Source organism: Hydra vulgaris, chromosome 10 (assembly GCF_038396675.1).
Source record: "Hydra vulgaris chromosome 10, alternate assembly HydraT2T_AEP".
Taxonomy (NCBI): domain Eukaryota; kingdom Metazoa; phylum Cnidaria; class Hydrozoa; order Anthoathecata; family Hydridae; genus Hydra; species Hydra vulgaris.
In genome coordinates this window covers 32,247,457-32,268,336 of record NC_088929.1, presented here as the reverse complement: position 1 = coordinate 32,268,336, position 20,880 = coordinate 32,247,457, and the positions used below count along the sequence as shown (strand labels likewise).

At 25.3% G+C, this 20,880-nt stretch overlaps 1 protein-coding gene across 2 annotated transcripts in view; it reads right to left on the bottom strand.

Annotated features, from left to right (window-relative positions):
- LOC100212805 (glycogen debranching enzyme) overlaps positions 1-20,880 on the bottom strand; it is a 73,831-nt gene that overhangs the window by 44,785 nt on the left and 8,166 nt on the right. For both annotated transcript variants that reach the window (XM_065807817.1, XM_065807818.1), the window contains exons 3-9: positions 13,046-13,151; positions 12,788-12,894; positions 12,480-12,692; positions 10,454-10,720; positions 9,752-9,809; positions 9,521-9,644; positions 9,225-9,388 (exon numbers count right to left, since the gene is read on the bottom strand). In XM_065807817.1, coding sequence (XP_065663889.1) covers positions 9,225-9,388; positions 9,521-9,644; positions 9,752-9,809; positions 10,454-10,720; positions 12,480-12,692; positions 12,788-12,894; positions 13,046-13,151 — 1,039 coding nt within the window. The remainder of the gene's footprint in view (positions 1-9,224; positions 9,389-9,520; positions 9,645-9,751; positions 9,810-10,453; positions 10,721-12,479; positions 12,693-12,787; positions 12,895-13,045; positions 13,152-20,880) is intronic.

Below are 20,880 nucleotides of genomic sequence, written 5' to 3'. Positions count from 1 at the left end.
TATACATGCTATACAACTAATAGGGATGCAATGATAGATATTTGATACATTATCAGTACTCAGACTCCCAAACTGTTTTTTTTTAAAGAATATGTTTTATAGTACCAAAAACAAAAAGAGGACATTGACTTTGTTGACTAAAATGTAAAACTAGTGACTTTGTTGGCTAAAATGTATTCACATAAAATGCAAGTATCATTTAGTAACAAAGTAACGATACAAAAGAGAGAATGATGTAAACATCGTTCACTTTTTTTCATTTTACTTCTGTAAATGATATTTGCTTTTGGTACTATTTTACTTATTTTCTTTTTTAAATAAAAAAACTCGAAAAAGCATTGTTATAACCCTAGTGACCAGGTATGGGATGTTCAAACAGGTGTTTAGAGTTAAAGTATCATTAAATTAAGACTCTTGAGTCTTAAGAAATTTTTGAACTCCATATAAATGACAATAAAGTACAGCACTTTTGGGAAGTCTGTATTCTATTACTTTTTGAAACATACGCATTATTATTTTAATCAGGGACTCCAAGTTAATTAAAAATAGATACTAGTACTCTTAAAGTCATAATTTTCATATAAATTTAGTTTCTAAACATTTTTGTGCCTTCAAAACAAATTTGAAAAAAAAAGATCTCGGAAATCTTTTTGAGACTTTATAACAGCAGACCTTGGTTTAAGGTGGTATATAAGATGGTGGAATAAAAATAATGATCCAAAAATAAATAAAAAATTGAATTTTTATTTGATTGATGGAATTTCACCCTTTGATATGTCTACTTTCATACAACAAACATTAATAATGATAAAAAAAAAAATACATATTAATTTATACATATTAATATCCTTAAAAAACACTAGGTAGCATCAGAGTCCATAGCAACATTCTTAGTTGCCATAAACTAAAGTTTATTCCTTATTTACCTCTCATAAGCAGGCTTGGACAGTAATGGCGTGCGATCGAATGCTATTGCTGACCATGCAAATGATTTTTTTTGTTGACAACTTGACCATGACTGTTTAGTTGTTTTGATGATTTAAACATTTTAGAAATGCGCTGAAAAAAGAAATGCTAAGCTAAACAATTTAGCTAAGCATTTTTAAGTCTGAAAACTATAAAAAAAATTTAAAAAACTGAAAAAGAAAACAATTCCTCACGAAAAAGAAAATATGTAAGCTTTGAAATAAAACTCAAAAACTCAAACTTGAGGGGAGATTTACTTTTTGTATTTTTCATTTTTTCGTTTTTAATTGCGGTTGAAATAACTTACTTTAAAACTTATCTTTTAAAACATTTTACTAAAGTTAAGTAAAACGCTTTTACAAATTACTTCTAATGACTCTTTAATAAATGATTTAATGAAATGAAATAAATATAATATTTTTAAATTATATTAACTTTTTTTTTTGAAAAAGTTGCGAAAAAATTATTTTTTTCAATAATGTAGTCTTTTTTAATTAGTAATTTTTAATCATTTCATTAGTAAGTTAAGTTTAAAAAAAAAGCTTTGAAACAATTCTTTGTAAAAATAGAAAAAAAAGAAGAATTAAATTGTTCATAATTTAAAATATTTAAAAAAGTAATCTTATGAAAGATTTTTAAAGACATAGAAAAATAGTTTCAAATGTTTAAATTTATCACAAAAAATACATACCTACTAAAAAAATTTACATATTTAATTTACACAAAATGTGTTTATTTAAATGATCATAATTAGTTTTTTTATTTTATTTAAAGCTTTCGCGTAAAATAAAAACCTTAGAAGAGATCAAGGGTTAATTGTTATTCATAACATAATGATTTTTTTATTGCATTTAAATTGTTAAAATATTAAAACAGCCGAGGTCAATTTGTAAAGAAAAAAAAATTATTAGCGTGGTCAGTTACAGAGTGCGATCGCACACCATTCGTGTCCAAGCCTGCATAAAGTGCCTTATTATGACTTTTAACATTTTCAAGGTGTTTTTAATACACCTTTACTGGTCTAAATAACATAATTTGAAGCCACAATAATTACTTAGATAAAATATGTCGTTATGGTGTTGCTGTACATTGATTTACTTTATATTTTTATGTCTTTGAATTTAGATTGTCGTAATAATTAATACAATTGAAATTTATGATAATAATAAAAATATGAATGTAAAGAAAAAATCAAAATATAACAAAAAAAAATCTCAGATAAAAAAAAAACCTCAGATCAGATCAAAAAGAGAACGGAAAGATGATTTAAAACAACAATTTAATGAGGCATCTGGTGCTTTTGGTGAATCCCCTCAATCCTCCTCAGCAAGAAAGCTGATACTGTTATTCTGAAGGTTTTGTTAATAATACGTAAACTTTTTCTTGATCTTTTATTTTAATGTGCTTGCAAATATTTATCATCAACTTGAAGCATGTTCTGATTGTGCTGCTGACAATGTTGCTATTAACCAGAATGCAATGTTGCTGAGAGTAATATGGAACATGTTGCAAAAGAAGTTTAAAAACTTAAAAACTAGGAAAGTTGACCTTTTCCAGAAACTAGGAGAACTCCTGTTTCTGGAAAAGGTCAACTTACTAATAAATTTTTATGGTATGGCAATAAGAGTAATCTTCTGCAACTTTTACGCTATAAAAAAAAGCCATATATGTAATACTGTTTTATTTTACAAACACAAATGATCCACTTAAATGTCACAAACTCTGTCCTCGAGATATCAATGATGCAAGTACTAGTCCAAGGGATAAAAGAATTACAAAACCTCCAACACAATCTCTCTTTGAATAAAGAATCAACCAACTTTTACGGATTTAATGGCTAAGGATTTGTTAAATAAATGTTTAAATGGAAAAATCCAGAATATATGGACTCATATGGTCAAGATTCCCTAAAACTGTATTTGTTGAAAGGTAAATTCACAATTTTGAACGTACACTATTTTGATTACTTTTTTCGTCTTAAAACATTTTAGTAAGATTGAAGATATCCTTTAGAGTTTCATAAATACTAAAACTAAATAAAACAAATTAATAACCACAAACCATGTGATGAAAGTTTGAATTATAATTACCTAAATATATATTCATTATTTAACAATAGAATAAATATAAATAAAAGAAAAAAGAAAAGTTTACAAATTGTTTAATTTTATTAGGCCAACTTAATCAAATTAATCAGAAGAAAAATTTGTTGATTGCTTTTAAATAAAGTAAATAAACAAAACATTTGAAAAAAATTGGTAAAAAAAATATCAGAAATAAATATTTTAATTTTTATATTTGTTTGATTTCATGTTATGTTTTGTTCAGATATGGAAGCAACAGCTGGTAATTTTATTCTATTGTTTTAAATTTTTGCTTTAAAATAAAAAGAATTTTATATATTTTTAATTAAAAAAGAAAAAAAAAAGCATAAAAAAAATAAAAGTAATAATTTCTATTTTGCTCAAGGATAGAACACCTTAACTTTACTTTTGACTAACTAAACACCACTTTTAAAAATTTAATTGTCAATTTTTTTTTATATAATGATCAATTACTAAATTTTCAGACAATACCAGACATTTTTTTGTGAATTATATAACCAATATAATTTTACAAATTATATAATAAAAATATAAAGGTATTTAGAAAATAAAATTAAAATTTATGCTTGAGTTTAACTTTATTGACTTTTAATTTTTTTTTAAACTAAATCACCAAATTTTGTTCAATAACCAAACTTTATTTTTCTTTACAGAAATTTTGTTCTTTTTAACCTATTAGAGTTTATTATCTAGGGAATCATTAGGATTGTATGTATGTTTTCCGTGAGAGGTGGTGACAGATAATCCAACAAAAGTTTAATTAGAGGATTCAGTAAGAGTTTTACCATTCAATATAAAAATACCAATAATACTGAGATAATTCTTAATTGAGTTATTATCTTCAGGAACAACTAAGTTTTGCTCCAGAAGGTTATTGGAAACAAAAAACATTTTTGCCCATCAAGGCAACAACTTGAATACTGCAGTTAAAAAGAAATAATTTAATAAAATTAATAAATTTGCTGAAAAGCTCTGCTGCTCATAACAAAATTACTGATATTTCAAGATATTTTTAATAGATTTTAAAAATTATATTTATATAAGTATAATTTTTCATGCAAACTGAAGCTTATTTGGAGAACACATATTTTTCAAAATATTTTTATCAACTCTTGAATATTTAGAATGTTATATAACTAACCAAAAAATATAAAAGCAAAAACAAACAAAAATTTGACCAAAAAAAAATAAATAGATTTCAAAATATTATCAGAAACATAAAGACAAACCAGAGATATAGTCAAGATAGAATACTGTATTGACTATATCTTTATTTATGCATTCAAACTAATATGGTATATAGAAGGTATATTTTACCATGAATACACATCACTCTATAGCAAAATGTAATCATACATTTATAATAATGTTATGGTACATTGTGCAGTACGGTGAAGTGAAAATAATTGTTAATAGAAATTCAATTATTTTCTCTCATTTCCATATTAAGAAAATTAAAAATATGAGATGACCATATTTGAATAGAAATGAACCCCTGCAGCACTTTTTGACTAAAGATATAATCCATGCTTGATACTTTTTTTCTCAAATAATGATTTGTAGTATCATTCCTTTTGAACGCATTATTACAGTATCGCCCACAATTTTTTTCGTCGCGTCCATAATTATTTTTGTCACATCCATAACTATTTCCGTCGAGTCCAAATTTTTTCCGTAATTAAAATACTTGAGTATTTTAATCATGAAATATATAATGGCAAACGAAAACAATACAAACATCAATCATTCGAATGTCGAAACAGAAGAACAAAAAATAAAACTGCAACCGAAGAAAATATTTCTACAATACAAACAATGATGAATAGCAATGAATCAAGTCGATCTATTGCAAATGCAACAGGTCTTTCAATTAGGACAATTCAAAACTGGATACGAAAACTTGAACAAGATCAAAATACAGTGCCTAAAAAGCGTGGCAGAGCGGCACAAGATAATATTGAAAGAAAGAGAGAAATTGAATTATTAATTAATGCAAATAATGCAATAACTACGATCAACATTGCAGAATTAATGCTCGAAGAACATAAATGCTCGACAACTACAATTAAAAGAGAATTAAAACAAATGGGATATACCCGTAAAAGGCTTAAATCGGTCGTTATTGCGAGAAATTCAGCTCATGTAATAGCAACAAGGTTCATGTTTTGCAATCATGTTTCTTTTCTGCAAAATTCTGATCTGATTTATATTGATGAAACCGGTTTCAATTTGCATGATTCACGACATTATGGATATGCATTGTTGGGAAGTACCCCATATATTACAGTCCCCACACAGAAAGGAAGGAATGTTAGCTTAATATGCGCCATTTCAGTTATGGGATGTATTGGTTTTAAAATAAAGGTTGAGGCCTTTAATACTGCTAGCATGAACAAGTGGATCAAACAAGATTTAAGACCAGCTTTAAGTGATCGAAGATATGTTGTAATAATGGACAATGCGCGATTCCACCATTCATCAACTGTAGAATCGGCATTTCGAGAAAGTAATTGTACTATCCAGTTTTTACCACTTTACAGCCCTCAACTTAATCCTATCGGGGAGTTTTTTGGTGTGATGAAAAACTTATTCAGAAGGATACAACCATGACCTAATAATCCACAAGAAATTATTAACATTATTACTGAGATTTTAACAGGTTTTATTGAATACTCTTTTGAAAATTATTATTCTCACAATAAGCGTGAGTGGGTGTTAACTCAGAACTACTTGCTTATGATGCAAGCACACTACCACAACCGCATTACACCATTACTGCATTATACCATCTCTTTTCATCTCACCACAAACCGAAGCAAAAACCCCTGTCACCCCATTTATACAATGTTCTACAGCTAGATCAGTTAGTCTTAGTGGGGTTCGCTATAAATTACTTTAATCTGTCAACTTTTATCTATTCTTTGCCATAAAATTAAGAGTAGGAGCTTTGAACTGCCACACACTTGTTTGATTAGGTTATATACTTCTTTTTCTTTTAGCTCTTGTATAGGCATATACAATCAATATCAACTATTACTTGGATGTCAATGCTCATCTGATACCATTGCCAGAAGGATATTTTCTTGATGACTAAAGACTACTTGAATAACTTTGTCTACTACCTTACATAATGTAGCTGACAGATACTGTGGTTTGACTATTGTGCTTCACAGGTGCCTGCTGCAATAAAGGATAGAAAACTTCTTTTTGATGATGAACTATATAAGAGCATAAACACATATAATGAATGCTGTGATAGTTACCTATATGTTGTTTCTATATTGTTTTTAGTTGATGAAGGATTGGTTGTAGAAACAAATTATCTGAAGATCCTGTTAGCAGTTGTGAGCCATCTAAAATAAGATAGTTTTCCAGGACTGTGCATCACTTAGTAAAGCTTGATAGATGTTAACAAGGTAAAGCTAATCTGCTAATGAGCACTTTCTAATACTTTACGCATTTCTACATTATGGTTTATAGGTTGAAAACCAACATCCTTTAAGTTAGAGCCTTTTAATAGAGCTTGAATATCTGGGACAAGATGTTGGTCCATCCAGCTCATCAAATCAATAGCATAGTAGAAGCTCATTTACAAGCAGCAAACAAATTACAAAAGCTGCTAGTTTTTTTAAGTAACTTCTGTTCAATTTTCAATCAAATTTCTAAAAAAAGCTATTTTCACTCCACTCTGCACTATTGTGTTCATGTCCCATGAACAATTTTGTTTCCTAGCCTACATTAGAAATATATGTCACATCAGATATTTTCAAAATATGATGGTTTATTAGGATATGAAAAGCTATTTAACTTAGGTAATTTTTCAAAGTGTTTTCTTTTTAAGCAACAGTTGTTTTTTCATAACTCACTTTTGTGTATTTTTATGCCGACTCAGCAGTTCTTTTTTCATACAATTATATTTTTTGTTCATATATATGATTATAATAATAACTTAAAAAATAGTAAAGTACAAGATAGTAAAGATCAAAGACCAAAACTCCAAGCCTCGAAACTAAGACTAAGACCAAGACAGTTTAATAAGAGTCTTGAGACGTCTCAAGACCAAGATATTTATTTTGTAATTTAAAATTAGACCTTTTTTTAAATCCTGGGATGCATATTTAGTGCAGGACTTCATTTTTAGAATACCTTGACATTCTTTTATCCTTTTTTCAAATATTGACTGCAGCAAATCTTTATAAGTTATCATTAGAGGCACATCCAAAGCTATGTTTTTGGCCTCTCAATGATTTGTGGGCTGAAGACAAGTTTTATGATACTTTTCTATAAAGATAAAATACAGATCTTTATTTAACTAAATTACTGCATAGTATCGATGAATTTAAATAGTATTGTTTTTGAGATACAGTTATCTTTGTCTTCATGAGCAGCCTGAAACTCCATTATACAAGTTTTCTCATGGTTGGTATGGTTGTGTTTTACATTTTATATCTTGGCCAAGTTGGTTTAAATTGAATTGAGAGGCTTTTCCAGTTTGTTCTGCAAATCTGATTAAAGTTTGACCTGAGAATATAAAGATCACTGAGAACATTATTAAAACCCATAACTATATATGTAATGATGATGAAGGAATTTTGTTTATCATTCTAACTTGCGGGATCTTCATCACAATGAACAAGCAATTTTTGAATAGCATTTTTAAGTAACTAGACTGTTTTGTTTGTTTTATTGGCCCCCTTTTTTAACTTGAAACTCAGAAAGATAGAGACCAAGGCTTCAAAACATTCTTAGAGTTCCTGTATTTACGCTTTTTACACATCTTTTTACTTTCACACTATAAAAATGCATGGATGCCACCATGGTCAGTTAAGCCCATAACCATGTTAGCCAACTTTAAATTCCATGCAATTTGAAAATCCTATGATTCTAGCTGGAGAATATCTAAAACTTAATTTGTATTCTGACATGTTACATTTTCAGGAACATCTTCAGCGATAAAAATAAACTGTATACATTGCATACCAGACTATGAACTTCTGATCTATTTATTAATACTGATAACCTGTTCTGGTCAATGATATTAACACATATTTTCAATAGACTTTCTTCCTCCATCAATTGATACTTATATTATATTAGTAAGATTAATATAAGATTATTATACTATATTAAGGATTCAATGCTCTCTTACTTTTAATGTTCATAACAAAATCAGAAGAATCATTTACTACGATCAGATTTCTGTCAACTTTATTATTACCAAATTCAAATTTAATGGACTGAACACTGTATTTACTTCTTACAGTTAATTCATGTTCTGAAAGTAACTTTGTCACTCCTGATTGCATAACTCTCTTTCAAGTCATATCAAGAATAGTTTTCTATATCCTCTCCTTGAAAGATCAAGAATTAAAGTTGCTTGTTTCAAAGTATTAGATTTCTTCTCCTTGTTCTTGACTAACTTTTATCATTAGATATTTTCCTAAGGTCGTTAAATAAAATCAATTGCTTGAATTTATTTGTTTTAAGATCATTTTTACTTGATTATGAAAGAAACCACCTGCACTCTGCAGACTTTGTTCCATATGACATTTGATATACATCATTAAATTTCAGCAGATGTTTCAACACTCTATTAGATGCAATAAACTTTTAACTAATTTTTTCTATCTTTTATGTCCGGAATTCCAGAGTTTTTATACCGCCATTATACATAAGGACTCCAGATTCAAAATTTGTTTGTTCTTTTAACCTAAAAGTCTTAATTTTTTCCAAAAAGTAGTCTATAAGTCTCATTTTTGAAACTCCTGGATACCAAAAACCAAGACGAAATAATCTTTTTGTAATTTTCAAATCTGGAACTCTTTATATATATATATATATATATATATATATATATATATATATATATATATATATATATATATATATATATATATATATATATATATATATATATATATATATATATATATATATATATATACATACATATATATATATATATACATATATATATATATTTATATATATATATTTATATATATATATATATATATATTACATGCAAGTGGCAAGACACCAAAAGACATGACATGAATGTGTTTTATTTGAATTTTTGTAAACAAATATCTTCTGAAAAGATATAAACTATAAAATTTTAAATTAAACTTATACATAAAAAAAATTCAATACCTCCAGATAAGATGGATTGTCATGTGTAACATCCATAAATAGTGCATGAGGACGATATGGATGAAGTTCACTAGATGACCAATGAATAAATGAACCAACTGGATCTCCTCCGTAATGATAAACCAATCTACCAAGCTCATGAGAAGTAGCTGCATTCAAACTTTCTATAAAAAAAAACTTTCTATTTAGAATAAACTAGTATTTAAATGATAATAATAACTATTTAAAATAACCAAAATTAACAACATTTAAAATAAAATCCTTATTAAAAAATAAATGTGACAAAAATTACAAACCTCTAATAAGTGAGTTCAAACCAAGGCGGTTAATAAATACATTATCAGTTTCTTCATTGTTTGTAAAAAGCTCAGCGACAACATATAAATCTTCTCTGACAAGGCGAGCACAATCCAGAAGATACTAAAATTTTATAGATAAAATGTAAAACCAATTTCTTACCTTATTTTAAAACCAATATAATAAACATTGATTAGTCATATGATTAGTCATAAATTATCATTACTAACCTCTGCAACATGGATAGGAGTGCTGTGACAATTATCAATTCGAAATCCATGAAAAATCCTTAAATTTAAAAGCTCACAATAAAATTCATTAGCAAGTTTTTAACAACAAAAAATATAGTTTATATAATTAAAAGTTTATTAATAGCAAAGCAGAATAATTATAAATTTTATAATACAAAGCAGTTTTTTACATTATTACCATTACATAGTTAAATACTTACTTACAAATATAATTAAACAATTATTTTCTACTTAATAACATAATTAATAAGGTGTTTCTCAAATTATCATTTGATTATTAACAATAATTTCATAATAATAACTATTTTGCTTATTACTATATTAATAAAAACCTAAACAAACTTTTTCATGTAAAAATACTTGCGTTTGGTTTCAAAAGACCGGATTTTGAGGCCAGATTAAGAGTGTTTAAACAAAAACTTTGATTGGAAACACAAATTGTTACTGCAATTCTTATTGATAAAAACTTTTTATTGAACTGTATAAGTATTGGGTTCTGTCAAAGAAAGTGTTAATCTCTGGAGTTTCGGAAAATACTTGACTTAAAAATTATAGAGACAAAAGAAAGGTAGGTAAAAAATTGTTTTTAATTCTAAAATTGTAAATGGTTTGTATAAAAGATAACAAAAATAAGCTGTTAAAAAAGCCTTTGTAAGATAAAATGAAACAAATAACTAATACCTTGCCATTTGCTCAGTATACTCTTTCATATATGTCCAAAGATAAGGAGAGTCAGAAGGTGTTTCACCATAACGTAGTTTAATACTATCACCCCAAGCCAACAACTCTCTTACTAAATAAACACTTGAATGAGGTTCAGCAAAGTTTTTTAGTGCATCACCGCCCATCACCCATCCATTATGAGCCATTATAAGCATAGCTTCTTCACCTTCCATAAGTAAAATATCTTCTTCATATGATGAATCAGGAAATGGATATGCAAAGTACCTAAATAAAATATGTAACTTCTTGTTAATATAACACTTTTAAATGGTTCTGTACTTATTTTTACCTAATTTATATTTTTACCTAATTTATATACCTATGTGGTTAATTAAACCTAATGTTATTTATTTATAGTAGTTGTGGTAGTGGTGTAATGGCAGAGTGCTCGCCTCATAAGCAAGAAGTTTTGAGTTTAATCATATGCGTGCCTCATAAGCGCGGTACTACCCCTGGTAGTATCGCGTCCAACTTAGTGTCAACTTTTTGTTCATTATTTTAGCTGGTCTTCTACTACCAATCGTAAAAGTGGTAGTAGAAGACCAGCTAAAATAATGAACAAAAAGAGATTAATTTGCTTCACAGTGCTTTCAACAACAATGATTCAATAAGTCAACAAGATGCAGCAGAAAAGTTCAAGTGTATGCAGCCTTACATCTGCAAAACGTTAAAAAAACAAGGAATAGTCTGCCAAAAAAAAACAAGAGCACCTGAATACACTGTGCAACAAGTATCAACCGTGAAATCCCAATGCCAAAAAACACAAATTTTCTTGGAAAGCCAAAACATCTCATATGTACCAAAAAACTGTAACCCAACAAAATTGCCTTATTTCTTTGGAAATTTGAGTTCATCAGTATACAAAAACAACTGGAGAGCAAAGAATTGCAAACAATTGATTACCCAAATCAAGAGATGCATTCGTCAAACTGATATAAATGCTATACAATGCTCCTGTACCAATATCATAACAAAGCTACGTCAAACCGCTGATGATGGACCATATTCAAATATTCATTAATTTCTTCATTAAGGTAAGTGATGTACTTTCAATTAAAATAAATGTTTTTTTCATTTTCTAAACATGTGCTTTTATTATAGCCCTAAATGAAAATTCTAATTTTTTAATTATCACCCAATAATAATACAGTTTAGCAACAAAATTGTGATATTTTTATCACTCTTTAAATTACTTGTTGAAGTTAAAGAACATCATACTTTTCACCTGAAAACTTTTATTTTATTTATCTTTTGGTTTTTCTTTAGACTCAAGAGGTTTGGGTTTCAATTCATCCACCGCCTCTGGATGTTCCAATCCATCCAATGCCTCTGGAAGTATTGCGCTTAATCTGTTTTTCCTTGGATTTTGAGGAGGTTAATATATTTAAAACAATAGAAATAATGACAAAAAATTAAGTAAGAAAATTATTGATTAACATAAAAACTATTTTGTATTTAAACAAGTTTGCCTGTTAATTTTTGAAATAATAATTTAAATGATGTTATTTTATAAATAATATATCAGTTAAATGCTATTTCTTACAAATTTCCTTACAAACAAAAAATGTTACAACATTTTTTTCAAAATAAATGCAAAATAATTGCAAGGTTCCGCATATATTTTTGAGATTTGAAAAAATTGGAAAACCCTTAAGACATATTTTAATTTTTTTTTTTTTCTTTTTCTTTGCAGTATTAAACTACAAACAACCACAAGGGCCACTACAGTTGAGAAAGACTTTATTAAATTATTTTTATAACCCTCTGGCAACCCTTCAACTCCAAAATATATGCTTTGATGAACAAAGCTACTATGCTGAGAAACAGATAATGAAACACCGAGAAACTTTACTTATATGTTAAAATTATTGTGTAAATTAAAAAGTGTTACTTAAGTTAGAATCATTAAGAATGTTAACAAATTAAATTTTTGACTAAAAAAGAGACGAAACAAACTATCTGTGGAAAAATTAAAAAGACTTACTTAATAGAAATTGAGTGTTCTTCAGTCACATGATTACACCTTGGTCCATTAGAATCAATAAACTGGTATTTTACATAACCTAATATGTTGTTGACCATTCTTTCTTCCATACCATAAAACTGTTGCAATTTTTCATCAATCAAACAAGATAAAAGCTCTTTGAAATAGTTTACATATTGGGAAACAGTCTCCAAATGACTTTCCTTGTTGCCGCTAAAACAAAACTTTCTCTAAATTGTTAGGGTAAGTTAAAATGCAATTAGGATTTGTATAAATATAAGTGAAAGAAATATTTTTTTTAAAGTTACCAATATTCAAAACATTTTGACTTTGCAACTTCTAAATCAACAAAACAACCATACAATTTGTATTGAGGATCTTGAATTATAACCAATTCAGAAAGACAAGAACTTTCCTATAATAAGTTTAAAAAAAACATAGCTGTATCTATTTTTTACAAGGTGATATTTAATCACAAATAATATAATAATAATACAAAAAACTATTTTTTACAAGGTGATATTTAATCACAAATAATATAATAATACAAAAAACACTAAAAATACCTCGAAAGGCCAAGTTGAACTATTACATAATAATTCAAATTCTTTAACAGTTTCTTCAAAATTAAAAATGAAATACTGCCAAAGATTCAAATCAGAAATAAAATCTCTAAAAACAGTTAATAATTATAGTTATTTTTAATTGTTTTCAAAAATATACAACTATATTTCAATTCTGGTAAGTGAAATTTTTATTATCTTGAATTTTTTATATTCTATATGCAATATATATATATATATATATCAGGCCTTCCCAGGAGAGGCGTGCGGTCGCACGCCTTGAGTGAACACGGATATTTATTTTTTTTTGGATAACTTGGCCACGCTTTTTTAGCATATATTAAAAATAACGCATTTTTAAAAAGGCGCTGAAAAAATCAAATTAAATTTGTTGTATTATTTTGTAATTTTTTTAATAATTTATTCTTTTCATTAATAAGGAAATAATAACATAAAAATAGTATATATATATATTTTTTTTGAATTATTTTTTCTTATAACAAAATTTTTTTTTTTCTGTTTTACATATTTTTTTTTCTAATTTTAAATTTTTTCGCATCAGTATGTCTTTCTACAATAAATAACTTCTAAGTTCTAGAAGAATTATTTTCTACAAGGTTCTTGTAAAGGATATGAATGTTTAGCTCATTCGGCTTGGACGTTACATAGCGCCTTGGAGACCCGGGTTCGCATCCCGCGTCGGTAGAGCGTGTTTTTCAAAATAGTTCAAAAAAGTTTTCGGTCACATTTTCTGTTTATTTTTTCGACTTGTCTCAAATATCGTTGCTGAAAAAATCAACACCTAAAAATATATTATAAATAATTATAATATAAATAAATAAAAAATAATTATAAATAAATAAATTTTTTTTTTATGTTTACTAGACATAAAAAAAAAAAATTGTAATAAGAAAGAAAAAAACTTTTTAAATAAGTATAAAAATATATATATATATATATATATATTTCATTTTTATGTTCATATTTTTATATTAATAATAAGAATAAATTATGAATAAAAATAATAAAATAATACGACAATTTAGTTAGGTTTTTTCAGCGCCTTTTTAAAAATGCGTCATTAATATATGCTAAAAAACCGTGGCTAAACTCTCAAAAAATATATATATATGCGTGGTCACTCAAAGCGACCGACCGCACGCCTCTCCTGGGAAGGCCTGTATATATATATATATATATATATATATATATATATATATATATATATATATATATATATATATATATATATATATATATATATATATTATATACACATTTGAGCTATTTTACTATTTAATTACTAATTCAATAGTTTCTGAGTTTAATCTTCACCAAGTCTTTTTTATCTATAGATTTTAGATGACTAGTTGGCTTCCTTGACTTATTTGATGTACCACTTAAAAGCATTAAGCTAATTAAATGTTTAGATAGTTGCACATTATGTAGTCTAATTAAGTCAATTATTATTTTCATTGAATGGGATAAGAATTTGGAATAATATAGACCTCACTTTTTGATTTAGTTTATTCTGTGTTATGAAGTACTTGCTCATTTAAGGACGCTAGTTGTCTAAAATGAAAGTGACATAATGTTGTCTAAAATGAAAGTGACATAATGTTGTCCTCTCATTAAATTTAAGTAAAAACTTTTTATAAATATTCTTTATAAAGAGTATGTTTCTTTATAAGAGTACATTATCGACTGTATTTTATGTTTGTAAAGATTTGACAACAAAAAAAATAATGTCAATATGCTTTTAGCAATTAAACTATAAACTCTTAACAACAAGACTTAATTATCAATAAAGACTTAATTACCAATAAAATTTATATTTTATTTAAGATTTAATAATATCATATTAAATTCTTATGTTAATTCAAAGATATTTCATGATTGAATTCAAGCACTTTCTAATACCAATCTTTTTTTATAAGGTATCATTCTTGTAACAAATAGTCTAATAAAAAACAGGTGTGTAGTATGTAATACCTACCTAGAGTATCCCATATTTGAAATTTACAAGAAGGAAGCCTGTCATTGCCAACTAGGGCATTAGAAGTAGAAGAGTTTAAAAAATGTACTAAATTTAGTTTTAAGAAATTACTAAAAAAAAATTTAAAAAAAACTCCCTGAAAAGTTAATGTTTCAAAGTAACAGATAGTTAAGATCTAACTACTCATACAGCCCATATATCCATACACCCAATATATATACATATACATATATATATATATATATATATATATATATATATATATATATATATACATATATATATATATATATATATATATATATATATATATATATATATATATATATATATACATATATATATATATATATATATATATATATATATATATATATACATATATACATTTATATATACATATATATATATACATATATATATATATATATATATATATATATATATATATATATATATATATATATATATATATATATATATATATATATATATATATATATATTAGGGTGTCCCAAAAAACAACATTTTTGAAAAATATATGCAGAGACCCCCTTAATGTGTTTTATCTAATACAAAAACACTAGATTTAAAATTTTTATGAATAAAATATATTTTAAGGGGTCCCTCAAGACACTCGAATATTTAATGGGTCCCTAATATTTTCAAAAAAAAAATTTTTCAAAAATATGTCAACCTGGTACTCAAATGAAGCGAAATTATATAAAAATTTAAAAAATAATATAGATTTCAAATATATAATGGTTATTTTTGCTTTTATTACATGAAAAATTATGCTTTTTACCAAAAACAAAAAAATGCATTTTTTATGTATTTTTATGACAATTTTGATAAATAAGTTGAAATTTTTCCAAATTAAATATTATTTGTTGAAATTTTTATATAATTTTGCTTCATTTGAGTACCAGGTTGACATACTTTTAAAAAACTTTTTTTTTGAAAATATTAGGGACCCATTAAATATTCGAGGGTCTTGAGGGACCCCTTAAAATATTTTTTATTCAAAAAAAATTTTAAATCTAGTGTTTTTGTATTAGATAGAACACATTAAGGGGGTCTCTGCATATATTTTTCAAAAATGTTGTTTTTTGGGACATCCTAATATATATATATATATATATATATATATATATATATATATATATATATATATATATATATATATATATATATATCAGGCCTTGTTAAGAAGCGCTACGCAGCTCGCATTTTGTTTGCGAAAAGGCGTTCAGGCTACGCGTTCAGCAGTTTTGCGCTACGCAAAAATTTATATCTTTTAGAATATTTAAATTATCTTTTGATTATCGTTAACGTGACGTTTATTCAGAAGAAATAAAGTCGTAAGTAAAAGCATTTAACCGCAATTGTAAAATAATAGATTTTTTTATTAAAGAAACTAATTTTAAAATATTTTATTAATAATTATTAAAGAAAATAATTGTTTCATAATTTTTTTTTTGTTATTAAAAATTAGGTAAAAAGAAAAAGTGTTTTAAGTTTTATCTTAAGGAATTAAATATATAAATTCCTTTTAAATATAAAAATTATTTTTAGTCATAATAAGTTTAAAAAATGCACGATTTATTTTGATGTAAATATTTTATTAATAAGATATTTTGTTTATTGTTAATTCCATAACGTAAAGTTTTAATGACGTTCATTTAATTTATGAAAATAAATTATGATCACGAATATGTTATCGGTAACTGATAAATAACAAAAAAAAACTTTATTGTTTAAAAACATTATTAAAAAGAATTCACAAATTAAATAAGAAAAAATGTATTAACAGTTAATAAAATAACCAAAAACCAAATATAAAATCATAAGAAAATAAACAAATATTTTACGTTTCATGAAAAAAATATTTTTTTCAAAATAAAATTTAGTTCATATTTGAAAAAAATAATAAAAATGATTTTTTTAATAAGAACTTAGATTTTATTTGTAACTTTTGTTATAGTGAGAAAAAAAAAACTGTTTGTATGATTTTTAACGCGTTAATAAAATAGCTTTAATTACAATGTGGTACTTGAAAAGACGCTAGTGACGCAATATAACTTCTAACGATGCAAAATATATTTGCTGAGTTGAGTTACTTAGAAATGCGTTACGCGTTTTCGCTACGCAGCAAAATCTCGTAACAAGGCCTGATATATATGTATATATATATATATATATATATATATATATATATATATATATATATATTATATATATATATATATATATAACCCTCGGAATTAGGAAAAATGAGGTCGGAAATAATTTAGCGACCTCAATCTTTTAAAGGTCGGCATAGGTCGGCAAAAAAAATTTGGCACATAAGTCTTACCATAAAACATAGAAACAAGGTCAGCAATTTATTGCTGACTTCAAACACTTTAAGATTGGCCGACCCTAACCAGCCTTCAGAATTAGGGTCAACATTTAGCAATACCAACTTAACTGCCAATCTAAAAGTGTCTGAGGTCAGCAAAAATTTGCCAAAATTTTTTTTGCCAACCTGATGCTAACCTCTAACAGTTTAAATTCCAAGGGCTGATATATAATACATATATATATATATATATATATATATATATATATATATATATATATATATATATATATACATATATATATACATATATATATATACATGTATATATACATATATATATACATATATATATGTATATATATATGTATATATATATGTATATATATGTATATATATATATATATATATATATATATATATATATATATATATATATATATATATATCAGGCCTTGTTACGAGATTTTGCTGCGTAACGAAAACGCCTAACGCATTTCTAAGTAACTCAACTCAGCAAATATATTTTGTATTGTTAAAAGTTATATTGCGTCCCTTGCAACTTTTTAAGTACCGCATTGTAATTAAAATTATTTTATTAACGCGTTAAAAATCATACAGTTTTTTTTCTCTCACTATAACAGAAGTTACAAATAAAATCTAAATTCCTATTTGAAAAATCATTTTTATTATTTTTATCAAATATGAACTAAATTTTATTTTAAAAAAATATTTTTTTCATAAAACGTAAAATAATATTTGTTTATTTTTTAATAATTTTACAGTTGGTTTTTGGTTATTTTATTAACTGTTAATAAATTTTTTCTTATTTATTTTGTGAACTCTTTTTAATGTTATTAAACAATAAAGAGTTTTTTTTTATTATTTATCAGTTACCAATAACATATTCATGATCATAATTTATTTTCATAAATTAAACGAACGTCATTAAAACTTTATGTTATTGAATTAACAATAAACAAAATTATTAATTAAATATTTACATCAAAATAAATCGTGCATTTTTTTAAACTATTATGACAAAAAATAATTTTTATATTTAAAAGGAATTTATATATTTAATTCCTTAAGATAAAACTTAAAACACTTTTTTTTTTTAACTAATTTTTAACAACAGCAAAAAAATTATTAAACAAACTGTTTCTTTAACAAAAAATCTATTAGTTTACAATTGTGGTTAAATGCTTTTACTTACAACTTTACTTCTTCTAAATAAACGTCACTTTAACATCAAAAGATAATTTAAATATTCTAAAAGATAAAAGTTTTTGCGTAGCGCAAAACTGCTGTACGCGTAGGCAAATCACCTTTTCGCAGGCAAAATGCGAGCTGCGTAACGCTTCTTAACAAGGCCTGACATATATAGTAGACACAATTCTATTTCTTTTACTATGAAACAAGAAGTAAATTCAAAAATATCTTTTTTTCAAAAATATCTAATTCTTCAGTTACCACTACCATTTTTCATAAAAAAACCTATTCTGGTCTTCACACTAATTTTTATAGTTTCACTCCATTTTTGTACAGAGTTAGTCTAATCAAATGCTTAAGCGATAGAACATTTAAAATTAATAGTACTAAACTTGGGTTTCACTCTAACATAAACGACCTCTTTAAAGTATTTCAAAGAAACATGTACCCATCTTGGCTCATTTCAAAAATATATAACTCCTATTTAAACAAGATTAATTTAAATCCTCCACCACAACCAAAAATCAAAGAATCTTTGTCTCATTTTAAACTGCCGTTTTTTGGGAAAAATATCTGATTTAACTAAAAAAAGACTGAATTCAATTGCTAAAAGATATTGCCATTCAGCAAATATTAAATTAGTATTTACCACACTGAAAACTTCTAAATTCTCTTCTTCTAAAGATCCTATTCCTCTAGAGTTCAAATCGTTCAAGGTGTATAAATTCGTATGTGCAGGATGTAACTCCTGTTATATAGGCGAAACTACTCGCCATCTGAAGACCCGGATATCTGAACATTACAAGAGGGACAAAAAGTCTCATATCTATAAACATCTCCATGCTAATGAAAATTGTTTCACACAAATAAATGAGAAGTGTTTTTCTGTGTTAGATTCAGCATCTAACAAATTTGAGCTAAAACTTAAAGAAAGTATGTTTATAGAATGATTAAAACCTGGTATGAATAAACAGGTTGACCATGTACAAATGACACTTTCTGTTTAGCTGCTATTTTTTATATATATTGTGTATCTTTTTAACCTATTCTTTTGTTATTTCCTATTTCTTTTGTATGACATGATAAACTTTTTAACTGATTTTATTGTATTTTTGTAATTATATTATTATTAGTTTGTACAAGAATAATTATATTTGTATTGTTTTTTTTTAACACCTTTATAGGTATTTTAACAAATTTTAAATATTCAAATTTAACTGAAGATGACTAGTGTTATTCAAAACATGTTTTGATTTTGATTTAAAATATGTATATATATATATATATATATGTATATATATATATGAATACCAATGAATAGGAAAAGGCCGATACCGATGAATTCACTAATTATTAAAATTTTGAAAATATAAAGCCATACAACTTTAAATCGTGTAAACTTTTTCATGGAATCAGTACTGGTAAACAAATACTTGGACCCAAATCAGAGCCAAACCATTATTTTTAAAAATATTAGAAAAACTCAGTTAAAAATATATTTTTTAACTGAGTTTTTCTGAAAAAAACTTTTAAAAAATAAATGCAATTTTAGTGGAATGCTTTCTATTTTAATTTTAAAAAGAAACTGGTACTAAGATAAGCAGTTTTCTTAGAGTTCTTTATTAATTTCTTAGTAAATTAGATATCTAAACAACAATCATATAAAAATATAAAAGGCTATACTTGAACACATATAGAAAAAAATGCTTAAATAGGTTACTTTTAAGTATAGCAATAAAACACAAAAAAAAACACAAAATAAAAGTATTCTAAAAACTATATGGTAAAAAAAGTTCTTAACAAATTTGCCTGTAAACAAAGTCAAAATAAACAATTTCTCAAATAAATTTTAAGTAATGCATGAAGTTTAACTTATTTATTATTTAATTACTATCATAATGCAGGTTAAAAATATTAAAATGCCATCGGTTAGAAAATCGGTAAATGAATAAAAAAATGCTGATGCCAATACCGATTCCGATAGTGCAAAAAGTGGCCGATTAAACCAATGCTGATTAGTCAGTACATCACTAATATATATATATATATATATATATATATATATATATATATATATATATATATATATATATATATATATATATATATATACATATATATATATATGTATATGTATATGTGTATATGTGTGTATATATATATATATATATATTTGTATATATATATATATATATATATATATATATATATATATATATATATATATATATATATATATCAATACTAATAAATTAAAGTTCTTTTATACTTAAGATAATTGATAATTTT